Here is a 13,460-nt window from a genome sequence, read left to right on the forward strand (position 1 = left end):
ATAATATTTATATTTTCTTTCAGATGTTATTATTCTTCTTCTTCTTAATTGGCGTAGACACCGCTTAGCCTGTCTCTTATACACATCTACATAAATATTTATTGTAAAAATACTAAAATTAATAGTTTAAAAATTAAAAAGTTTTCTTTGAAAGTTTCAGAAATTTTTAAAGTAGGAATCAAAAAATGCAACCCTGCATCACCCGTCGATTGGGGATATTAGAGCAGGACAGATATACTTTTTTATATGACACTGCTGAATGAGCGCAAGAGAGATGTATGTACATGTGATCGTATACCTAAGTGTGGGTAGAATCTTCACTCGGCCTATCGCACTTTACTACCTACTGTTTTACTGATTTTTTACCCGCTCATAGTTGGCAGAGGGTTTATTAGAAAATAAAAAATTATTTTACGTAGTTTATATATTTCATATATTTTTGCCAATATACTTAAGATACTACATACTATTAAAATGTTCCCTAAGGTTCATCACATACCATTACCATTCATATGGTGTAAAGTCGCCTGGTTGTTATATACATATTTGTTATATTGGGGCTAGGTAAGGTAAAGTTTTCGAAGTTTAAAAATCCTTAACCAATTCAACCCATTTTTTACACACAGACATACCATTGTCAGGGTGGATCATCTCTTAATTTCAATTATATAAGTCTCACCCTGTGACCGATATTTTCCGTAAAAGGTCAACTGTCGATACTTGGATCCAAATATTCGGTAGCGAGACGCTTGAACAGTTTTTTAACATTTGGATACACTTTTTGTCAGAAGATTTTTGTCAGAAGTGGGCATATTTCGTGCAAATCTGTACCCCGATACATTAATTTTTCCTTAATTTATACACTGGAAAGGAAAGAGTCAGATGGAATTTAAAATAGCGGTATATTGAAAGAATGTTAGTTGCAGTCCATTTGCATACTGTTACATAGGAATATGAGAAGAATGTTAGGAATCAAATTTGGTTGAAATTGAACGGGCGGGTCCCGAGATATGTGATTTCACCTAAAATTGTGAGTTTATACCCCGGCTCCCAATCAGTCCTCTCATACCTCGGAGGTAAACTTTAATGTCTCTGGCGGATTTAGTTATTGTTTTATCGCGCTTTCAGTAGTTTTAAACAGTACCGTTAGAATAGAATGTTATTTGAGGTAATGCACCGCGACCTACGGTCTATTGTGCCCGTGTCGGTAGGGATGCTTAAGGCAGTTGTCATGATTTTTGGCCCATTGGTACCCCTTGTCACTTTGATCACTTATTATAGTTTACTTCTGTCAAGAAAGTATCGGGAATTCTTAATTTCCCCTCTCATCTCCCGCTTATATGGAAGACAGGTAAATTTTTTGTTGGGTTGGTATAACTGTCCTTAATTACGGTGCCAAAAATTAGCGCGATCTGTCAACCAGTGCGTTTACAGCTGTTTATGTCAGTCGACCTCAGTAGTGTTTGTAGAATTTTTCAAAATTTTTTATCGTATTTCTAATAAATTTTGGTGGCACACTCAACAAATATAATATCATTGAACAAGTACCGAATCTCCCTGATTTAGCTCCATGTGACTTCACACTGAAATATCCACTTCGGAATCACACTTCGACTCAATTGAAGACATCAAAACAAATTGGACGCGAGAGTTGAAGGCCATCCCGGAAAGTGCCTATTACAAATGCACATGTACATCGCTTCAAATTGATGTTACTTTGAAGGTGATAAAATAAATTTGGATGATGATTGAAAACTGTTCATATTATTTATAAATTTCCGGTACTTTCTTGACACAATGTTGTTTGGCACATTGTAGGTTTTTGCTTAATAGCGTTATGTGGGTGTGACAGTGGTCCGATTACGCCCACTTACAATGCCAACCATCTAACGATACCGAAAACGTGTGGACTAAGCCTCATTACGATTCCTATTTTTTTTAAATCCAGTTACTTTTGCTCTTGCGGTATTTTCTTTGGTTGAGAAATAAAATAAAAGATAATTGCGATAACTAAGTGTATTTAAGTAATTCAGTAATTTCTGATGAGTTTTTTTGAAATCCCTCCTCCAAAAAGATAACAATGATTTAAGCTCTCGGTTACTAATCTTACAAATCGTAGGAGACTATTTGGAAACAATTTGAAGATAAGGAGTCCCGGACAGTACTTCGTTTGACTAAGGAGCATGGGTCTGCAGAAATAAAGTTTGCAAAAGAGCATTTCGATTGGCCATCTACAAAATGGCGAAATGTGCTGTGCGGATGAAAGTTAAATTGCTTTTTTTAGAGAAACTGGGTCCAGAAAGTATATCCGCTCACTACCAGACACATAAGGTCATTCCAAGTACACTATCAGAACGTTTGAATATGGTAATCTGAGCACTACGGTATTGGCGAGCTTTTCGTACAAACTTTCGATGCTATTTATACCACATTTGATCAGTAGCAACATGAACTAAATAGCGTATGTAAACCCATTGAATGGTGTTATATTACCACTTGTCAACTGGAAAAGCCCTATGACAAGGATGTTTGAGCAGGATTACAACCCAAAAAGTAAGACCAAGCTAGTTCATGGCAGCGGAGGCTCCAGTTATGATTTCCCATAAATGTAAATTGCTTTTCATATTTATTTATGTACAGTTATTAGCACGGTGTCTGGGCGTGGAACAGTTGTAATGAATATAAACAGAACCTGACCAGCTGCAAAGCAACAGCTGTGAGGCAAATAAAAGCCAAGCAAAAGTGCTGAGCACCATACACATACAAGTATGTACATATGTGCATATGTATATATGTATATACGAAAAGTATAACTCAAATAACAGCAAACAAGGCGCAAAAAATATTTCAAATTGCTAACATTTTATTCTTTTTTGTTGTACGGCATTTTTGTTGTAAATATTTGAAAGCGTACGCTGGTTATTGACTTATTAACTTTTTCACAGCTTTTTTGGTTCCTTCGCTTCTTTTTTGTCGCTTGTGGCTGAGTGTACAGACAAATTTATTAGTTTGTTCTTATGTGATGCTTGGTCACACCTTATTAGTTAATTACATTTCGTTGTTGCCACTTAAGTTGATGTATCGCCGGCATTCCACACACCCATACACCCTCAGCTACTTATATGCACTTGTGCGCATATGTGTGGCTGTGTGTGTGTGTGAGTTTGGCACATTATCGCGCTTTACTGCCAATACGACTTTATTTAAATGCCGCAACTTATGGCACCTTCAACACTATCGAGCATTCGCAATCTATTTCAATTAACTACTTCACGACCGCTCAACTTCGCACCTTAGCAGGAAAGCTGCAGGTATTCCATAGCATGTGGCTATGCGGGTCGTACAATATAATTATTTCTAAACTAAGTCGTATTTTACTTTTGCATATCTCAATAGAGATAAGCGTTTCAACTGCTGCCCCATATTATTCTTGTCTACAAAACTAAAACAATAACAAAAACAAACTAAATATGCGAAAACAGAATACAACAAAAACAAAGAACATTTAGTAAAGAACCGTGGTGCAGTCCGCAGTGTGTAATCAATAAAACGTGCTCACCCGTTATTTAAGCACGGAAATGTTTCATATGCATTTTTTACTACATTGCACACGCATACAACGCATACACATATGCCTGTACACTTATACACATGTCTAGCCAAGAATGGTTTATATACCTTTGGGAGGTGGCTTTTTTAAAGTTTGAATTTCTTTTGGAAAATCTTTAGAAAACTTCTTTTGAACACGTGGTATAACAACAAAAAGTTAGAAAATTATTCATAGATTCTTAAAATGTTCTTTAATTTTTTAATACCTTGCCTTTGGACTCAACTAATAATTATAGATAGCTAAAGGCAGTCAGCCTTTCTCTTCTATCAAAAACCAATACGGGGATTTCCCTGCTCTTTCAAAACACTTTTACGTTGGACGTAAAAACAAAACAAACAACATGTGAAATATATGCGGTGGCTGCAAAACATGCTTCACCAAAACCCGTGTTATTTTTCGCCAGCTGTCATATTACATATTCACACATACCTTTACAGGTTATTTCTGTTTTGGAAATGGAGTGCTCTTGGTATATGATTTTGCATTTCGTGCAATCTTTCCAGAGAAGGAGAATCCCCTTAACGTATTCTTCAGTTATACGTTCTCCTCTATTTCAATCATTCTTTGTTTGAACCAATTTTTTAAATATTTTCGAATAAATTAGCTCAAAAACACAGGATTTGAAAGCATCAACCACCGTTTTCACCATAAAAAAAAAAAGTCAATTTCAAATCTTTGTTTTAGCAAGGTAAAATAAAAATCATTTGTGCCATGTTCGAACTATAAAGCCCATGACACATTACATATTTATTTTCTCGCTTTATTCGCGTAGTCACAGCTTTCGCGGTTATAGTCGATTTTGAACAACGGTAGTCGTTCTTCCTTTTAGCAAACTGGCGCCAATTTTCGATTCCAAGTGTAGCTAGGTCCCTCTCTACTTGGTATTTCCAAAGAAGTGGGGGTCTTATTCTTCCTTTGCTTCCTGCTCAGAGCTAGAGTGTTTTCATACATGCGGACGACATGATCTAGCCAGCGTAGCCGCTGTCTCTTAATTCGATGAACTATATTAATATCGTCGTATGTCTCGCACAGCTCATCGTTCCATCGAATGCGATATTCGCCGTGGCCAACGCACAAAGGACCATAGATCTTCCACAGAACCTTTCTCTTGAAAACTCGTAACGCCGACTCATCAGTTGATGTCATCGTCCGTGCCTATGCACCACACAGCAAGACGAGGATGATGAGTGACTTGTAGAATTTGTTTTTTTTCGTCGATAGAAAACGTTGTTATCTACGACTTCAAGTTATGACTGTGAACAGTGACGTGAGACATTACCTTCTCTATTCATATTTGCAGCTTGAAATATTTTCTCCAGGAGTAGATAGAATAAGTCGCACGATAGGGGTCGCCTTGTCTGATACCTTCCAATCTTGACGGAGGTTTTTGGTATATCTCAATGGCAGTTTTGAGGGGATACCAAATTCAGACATCGCGGCATAAAGGCAGCTCCTTTTCATTCTGTCGAAAGCAGCTTTGAACTCGACGAAGAGGTGTTGTGGGTCGATCCTCTTTTCACGAGTCTTTTCCAAGATTTGGCACATAGTGAATTTCTGGTGAGTCGTCTAGTTATCGGGCAGTCCGGCAGATAATCTGTCACCTGACTTACAAGTTGACTACAACTATTCTGTGAAGTACGTCGTTACTTAAGCCGAAAGTGATCAAATTTTACTTCCGCACAAATAGAATAGCCCATAATAAAGTAAAGCTTGATCTATAATATGATAAGAACGTAATATTTTCTTGAAGAAACTCATTGTTGATATCGCTACAGATATGTATGTATGTATGATAACTACTTTAATGTCACTCTTTAACATACATAAATGAGTGAGAGCTATAGTTGCTTAAGTGACTCCAGTTACCTACCAACTCAGCTGGCACCATTAATAAAATTAGCAAACTTTGTTTACAATGGGGACCCGGTGCAATATCACGCTATTAAAATCAGTTTCCACCGTTTGAACCACATTAAGGGGTTAGGGGTAGTCAGAATTTTCATTTAGTGTAATACCTTAAAAATATTCTCTGAAAATTTCACGTTGATCCGGTAATTAGTTTCTGAGTTATTCGACAAATAACAAAGAGAACTCGGGCACTTCAAAGCGCTAGTGTGAAACTTTAAACGCATTTTTCTCAAAACTATGTTTTTTAAACTGGTGACAACGGTAACTCGAGAGCCGCTCAGTAGATTTTAATGAAATTTATACAGCTTTTAGAATACATAATCAAAGGAATTTTTTTTTTTTAATTTCGATTTTTTAAGACCAATTAACTCTTGAGTTTTTCCCAAAAATGTAGACAAAAATTTCCTGAGGCCGCCATTTTGTTAATTTTTGAAATTCTTCGATCAGGTCCGAGTTTATCTATTTCAAAAAATTTTTTTTGCCCGATTGATTTTAGATGAATCTCCGGACTTATGATTGTCAATGCATGTTCCTTTTTTTGGAACTGGGTCAACACAAACAACTATAACTTTTGAAATTTTTTCATTTTTTTTTTTTTTTTTTTTTTTTTTTTTTTGAAATTTTCGTGACTTCAAGTCAACACATTCTATAATAATGCCATATTACTACTTTTGTAAAATAACACGATTTAATAGCTAAATAAAATACTGAAAATTCTCATTTATTCGTGCCACTGACTACCCCTAACCCCTTAAGTTGTGAAGAAACGAAAATCACTGAAAATATACGAGAGTACTTAAAATTCTATTTTGGTTTTTCTAGTGTGGCAATGATGTGTCATTTAGTGCTAAGCCCGGCTTTTTTCACAGACATCTACGACTATGAATGAGTTCAACGTCGTTATGATCTACATATGTAAGAAACTGTTTCTTAGTGCGGCAAGCCAAAAGAAAAATTATCTCCCTACAGTCCGATTTTTGTACAATGGAGTGAAGTAGTCCGGAAGATTAAGTATTAACGCATTTTGCAAAATTTTGTGTAGACCATAAAATTATGTGGCTCAGGAGCACATGTACAGATTATTTCGTCCAACTAATGCATTCTGATATTTTAGAGAATAAATTGAAAAATACAATTTTTATATGCTCCAATTATCGAATGATTACCGTAGCAGCATATTTCTACTTCCTTGGAAGTCAATTTCTCCTATTACATAGCACTATTGGGGCACTAGTAAAAGTTTATGTATGTTTGCAGCATAAATGAGCGAAACTGAATTCATTTAGCGTTTCTTTATCAAGTGTGCTGTGGTGCCATTTCATATCAAATTGCGATACAACGCTTCCGGGCCGAGTTTTGATGCGGGTTGGTATAAAAAGCTTTAGAGATATAAGTGTATATAGGCGATACCGGAAACGACTGGGCTGAAAATAAATACGTTTTGCATATCTATCTGTAACAACCATATACACATACACATTTGATTGTGAAATTGTGTGACTTGATTTGTTTTCATTTAAAAGTAGAGATTAAAAAAGGTTTCTGTTAAATTTAGCATTTCATTAAGCGTTTCTGTATTTTGGTCTCGCATTCGACTATTTTGTGAAAAGATCAGTTTAAACGTATATAAATTTGGACTGAATTTCATCATTAGCAATTGTATGTATATAACTTCAAAAAATGTTCAAAAAAACAAGAAAGAACGTTAACTTCGGCTGCACCGAACCTAATATACCCTTCACAGGTGCATTTCTGTTAGTAATTTTGTGTTCAGTTTGTATGGAAGCCATATGCTATAGTATTCCGATCTGATCAATTTCTTCGGAGATTATATTTTTGCTTTAGAAAATAACCTGTGCCAACTTTTATGGAAATGCATTGTCAAATGTGCAAATTTTCCATACAAGAACTTGTTTTCGATCGTTCAGTTTGTATGGCAGCTATAGGCTATAGTTAACCGATTTGATCAATTTCTTCGGAGATTATATTTTTGCTTTAGAAAATAACCTGTGCCAACTTTTATGGAAATGCATTGTCAAATGTGCAAATTTTCCATACAAGAACTTGTTTTCGATCGTTCAGTTTGTATGGCAGCTATAGGCTATAGTTAACCGATTTGATCAATTTCTTCGGAGATTATATTATTACCTTAAGCAGTAATCCATGTCAAATTTCGTGAAGATACCACGTCAAATGCGAAAGTTTTCCATACAAGCAACTGTTTCCGATCGTTCGGCTTGTATGACAGCTATATGCTATAGTGAGCCGATCTGAACAATTTCTTCCGATATTACATTATTTATATGAACAATAACTTATACAAAATTTCGTGAAGATATATCGTCAAATGAGGAAGTTTCCTATGCAACATTTGATTCCGATCATTCAGTTTCTATAGCAGCTATATGTTATAGTGGTCCGATTTCGGTAGTTCCGACAAATGAGCAGCTTCTTGAAGAGAAAATGACGTTTGCAAAATTTCAAAACGATATCTGAAAAGCTGAGTGACTAGTTCGTATATATACAGACAGACAGACGGACATGGCTAAATCGAATCAGCTCAACATACTGATCATTTATATATATACTTTATAGGGTGTCCGACGCTTCCTTATGGGTGTTACAAAGTTCGTGACAAACGTAATATACCCTGTTCAGGGTATGAAAAGAATTTTATCGATAAAACATTCTCGCTTTGAAAAAGATGGTATTGTAGATGGGCAGAATCAGGCCATTGGTGTGATCACTAAATGACGTTTGTTGTCACTAAAACATGAAATTCGAAACTCCTTTTTAAATTGGGTAAAATATTTGAGTCTTGTTCTAAACATGGAATTTTACTGTTAACTTAGCTAATTTCATATGCGATAAACGACCGATAACAGTATATCTCAGGGCAGGGAGCTAAACCAAACTTTATATGTCCTGTAGATGTTCCTGCAGGTAATAATATATTGAGAAACAGGTTGCCGTAATAAATGTCCCGTTAAAGTGTGAAAAGTACTAGAAGATCCATTACTACAGAGTGTAATATTTTTGTTCACCAAACAGTTGTACGTATCACCGAAAACTTAGCAAGTCGTAAGGTTATAATAAATCATTATGAAGAGATGAATAGAAATCCGGGTGACTGTCTGCCAGTCCATCCGTCCATGCAATACATATCTTCTAAACCACTAAAGCTACAACAACCAAACTAGCGCAAATATTTTAAGAACCGTTACCTAAGCTGTGAAAATGGATGAAATCGGAAAATAACCTTGCTCACTCCCCATTAACGGTACTGTTAAAAACTACTAAAAGCACAATTTTTAAATCAGTAACTAAATACATCAAAAACATTAAATTTTACACCCAAAATGGTATGAAAGGGCGTTATGAGAGCCGGTATGCAAATTGGACTGTGGGCGTGGCACCGCCCACTTTGTGGTGAAATCACAAATCGACTATTCCTTTCCATTGATTTCAATTGACTTTCACTCTCCAGTACACAAACCAAAATGTAATTAATATAACGGGATAAAATAATGCCTTTAAAGTATGCTACCAAGATACCGTATATGTGGACCCTAGTATATATCGGTAAGTGTTGACCGAAAATATCGGTTAATCTATGGGATATACGAAAGAAATTCAGAGATAATCATTTCCTGTTACGAGTAAACCTGTGTATCAAAAATGGGTTGAGTCGGGTCAATACTTCCCTGAGCCTCCATATACCTAGTATAATGATTTTGGAACTTACTTCTTGATATTACTTTCTGCCTTTTTCATTTATTTATTCTATATTTCTTTATATTGTTACTTTTGATTTTATTTGTTCGATTTCACTTTGACAGTTTGTAGAATTTAAATCAGATGATCAATAACATGTTGGCTGTGGTACAGTCGTAAGGAAATATTCACAAAGAACTTGGTATTATTATGATTATTTTCACAACCCTGGAATCGACCCCAAGTAAAAAGAAAAAATCTACCAGCTTTCTAAAGAGGAACGTACTATCAAAATGGGCTCAACCAAAACTTTGACAATACAAAAATATTAATAAATTAAAACATGATCGCAACAGAGAAATGCGTCGCAGTGTAAAAATATTGGGAAAGTAGACATGGCCCCATCCCCTAATTGACTATATATATGTATATCACACCGATTATTAAGGCGCTATACCAGTGTAACGCACGAAAAATTAGGCGAATTTCATGAATTTTTTAAGATAAACTACGAGATTGAGTATTTCGAACTTTTTTGAACGTAGTATGGTATATTTTCAGCTATACTTTAAGATTTTATTTTTTATACAAAAATGTTGAAAAATAACGGCTGTCTTCGGAGGCGCAAAAAAAAAGTTTCCCAACTGTTGACACGATTCCGGCCGAATGAGTAGCTGAAACGAATAAATTAAAAAAGTTTATTCAACTTAAAGATATTTCCTATACAATGACCTAGGATCTTTGAAAAATTTTAGTTTTTTATGAAGAAATGGTCGTCTTTTTAAAGCTAAATTGACAATTTTCAAAAAATCAAAAAGATCGTAGGTCATTTGTATAGTAATTATATTCAAAAATGTTCAGTTTTCATTTGATTTGAGTCGATCGGTTAATTTCTCGTTGAGTTATAAGTACGTTTCTAGAAAAACGCGTTTAAAATTTCACTCATATTTCATATACATACCTGCGAGCGGTCGCTCTTTAGAACGCTGCCATCCAAAAACTCTTCAAGACACGACCTTGCCGATATCACAGGATATTTTCGGAAATATAAACTATCGAAAAAGCAAATAAAATTTTTTTTTTTTGTTTTTGTTGTTTTGAATGTGTCCTCTGGTATAGCCCCTTAAAGCTAAGTATGTCAACCAAAGTTTCCACTATTTTAAATCAAAGAGTGATAAATTGAAATTGCACATAACACAAATAGTAGCTCTGGTGACAAATCTTATCTAAAAACTTACAAAATCGAATTATACCTGTCCTATCTCCAGGCCTCGAATATGAGAAACTTATAACGAATAGTTGACTTTACATGGAAAATGACAGTAAAGTGCATCCTTTCCTGACAATTGTCTGATCTGCCGTTAAAAGTGGATACAACTTGGTTCAGTCCTCTAGGGCCAATATATGTATGTACCTAATATAGTTATTTCCAACCACTAGGTTGACTTCAAATTGTATGTATCGATAAATGTGTGTGATATTTTAATAAAATTAAGTGGACCACACTATTATTTAGTGTCAAAGTGGGTCTGAAAAAATATATTTTATACAATTTCTTGTAAACCCCTTATGATAAATGCTCAATAAATTGGTGTACACTTAAAAATACATATTTAACGGTACTTACCTTTATTAAGCGGCTTTGGATTTAACTGTTTGCGTCGGGACATTGTACGCCGAACAAATCCTCAATTTGTTGCAGTTTTGTTTCCAAATTTAGTTTCAAGTTGCTAAGAAACGTCAAACATGACGGCAAAGCGCGCGTTTTAATATAGAAAAACCACAATGTTGGTACTTATATAGTTTAACAACCACAACTGATAGAAAATATTTAAATTTATTTTCATATGAATTTTGAAAATTTTTACAACATTAAAATTTTCAAGAAATTAACAGCACAGTTGGATTATTTTGGAGAAAAATATTCACTTTTAGGTAATGATTTCTTGGAAGAATCGTCTGTATTATCACACTTGTGCTAATGCTTCTTAATCGATTTTTTAAGCTAATTTTTAGTATATAAATTACGTTTACTTAACTTTTACACTTCCACTTTTTTTTTTTGCTTGAATTATCATTTCCTTTGAAATTCTTTTCGCTATTGTTATTGTTTTCTAAATTTTGGTTTGTTCAAAATCAATTTCATTTCCTTTTTTTATTTTACATACTCAAACTATTATCAACTGTATTTAAATCTTTATTCATTTGCGGCTTTCAAGATCAATTTCGTGTGATAAAACGCCAAATTCGTTTAATCATTTGATGATAAGTTGCAATGAGCGTACAAAAACAATACCAATAAAAGCCCAAACCAATCACACAATCGAATTGTTTACAAACCGGCGGCGTTGCCGCAACTACACACACACATCCCTACATGCACGTGGATGTGTGTACAAACAAAGTTACGCGATCACTTGAACAATTCGTGTGCCGTAAATGCCGTTAATCGATTACGATTTGGTTGAAAACAAAAACAGTTGTGGGCGGCAACATCAACAACCGCAGACACTAGCGCTCACACACGCAACAAAATATTACTAATAGTCATTAATGACATTTAACCGCTTCTCCCAACAGCCAACACACACATGTGTCCGATTATAATTTGCCCGATAAGGCCACCAAATTGTTAAATCGCCCATAAGCAACCACTTGACCAGCGCAAATCAACGTCCAAACGGCAAAGCGCCAAAAAAAAACTGGAAAATATTAACACTCACAAAGCTTATGGAAAACGTCTAAACGTCGCGGCGAATTACTCACAACTGAACGCCGAAGTCCAACGCAACGCCGAATGAATCGAAATGCGCGAGCGCCATCAAAGCAAATTTACCAAAGCAAAAGCACAGCAAATCGAAAATAAATTCAAATCGAATGGGCGCTACGGGTGTATGGGAGCCAATGGGCCCAACGAAAACAAATCGGCAGCACGTAGCGCTAGTAGTGGAGCGCGTTGCAGGCGACGGCACCACGGCACAAGTCAAGCGCGAAATGTCACAGCAAAGCAAAGTCAAAGCAAAACAATCTATGGCTTTGGTGAGTGGCGGTGTAGTGGTGAGTGGCGGTGAAGGCGAAATTTGCAAAACAAATTGTGGCATACCGGAACCGGATTTTCTCCACCTTTTGCTGTGTGCTTTTTCGGCTCTTTTGTTTTGCTAGCAGTTCGTCACATACTCACACATGCACACACAGGTGCACACAGTTCGGCATCCACAGAATTTGGATTGTAAGTGAACAGATGTTTGGCAAATAATTAGAGTCCACATGGCGCTGCCAGTGTTTCCAATTGGAAGTAGTGCAGTTGAATTTAATTGCATATTGCAATGCTCTCTTTGTAATTATGTAAAAAATATACAATTATATAAACTATTTTGAAGAAAACAAATTTCGTAGAATAAATTTCATGCTTACTTTAAGTAAATGGCTTTGGCATACACCAAATTTACATTGCGAATTAAATTTTTAAACAAGAAAAAGCGTTAACTTCGGCTACGTCGAAGCCTTCGCAGTGCATTTCTTATACTCAATCTCGATTTTGATCGAACAGTTTGTATGACAGATATAACTATAGTGTTCCGATCGCATGGATTTGTTCAGAGATTATATCATTGTCTTGCGTAAATTATCCGTCACAAACTTAGTGAAAATATTTTGCCAAAAATAGTTTTCTATATGATAACTAAATTGTGATCTTTCAGTTTGTATGGCATCTATATATCATAGTTTTCCGATATTGACGGTTCCCCCAAATGAGCAGCTTCTTAAGGAGAAGAGAACATGTTAAAAATTTCAGATTGATATCTAAAAAACTATGTCACGAATGAGAATATAAACAAAGGAACATCGATTATATATATATTTTATATAGTCTCCGACTTTCCTTCTGGACATTACGAACTTAATACATATGTACATATAATTTCAGTATATAAAAAGTTTAAAGTAGCTCACATGGTAAAGCGCACCAGGGCAGGTGCGAAGGTTATTATTAAGCGAAATTTATGATCAGGACGACGTGTAGATAGATCATCAGTCAGCTAGGGTGGAAAAAGCTTAGAAATCGCTTTAAATCTACCAAGTTGATAAATGAGTCGCATTAGACCTAAAGATAACTTAAAAGGTGCCGTTGACGGTAAAACTTTCTACTACAGTGAAACCACAGTGACCATTTCGTTTTGGGTCCATTCAGCGACACCGAATATTGGGGCGCAGTATGTGATGCGCC

At 35.4% G+C, this 13,460-nt stretch overlaps 1 protein-coding gene across 1 annotated transcript in view; it reads right to left on the bottom strand.

Annotated features, from left to right (window-relative positions):
* The window catches only part of LOC108969381 (zinc finger protein ush), a 213,298-nt gene extending 201,262 nt beyond the window's left edge, over positions 1-12,036 (bottom strand). The window contains exon 1 of the mRNA XM_018934060.1: positions 10,860-12,036. Within this exon, the coding sequence (XP_018789605.1) occupies positions 10,860-10,902 (43 nt within the window). The 5' untranslated portion in view covers positions 10,903-12,036. The remainder of the gene's footprint in view (positions 1-10,859) is intronic.
* Between the last annotated feature and the right edge of the window lie 1,424 nt (positions 12,037-13,460).

The sequence above is a fragment of the Bactrocera latifrons genome, unplaced genomic scaffold, assembly GCF_001853355.1.
Source record: "Bactrocera latifrons isolate USDA-ARS-PBARC rearing strain unplaced genomic scaffold, ASM185335v1 scaffold_25, whole genome shotgun sequence".
In the NCBI taxonomy this organism is placed as follows: Eukaryota; Metazoa; Arthropoda; class Insecta; order Diptera; family Tephritidae; genus Bactrocera; species Bactrocera latifrons.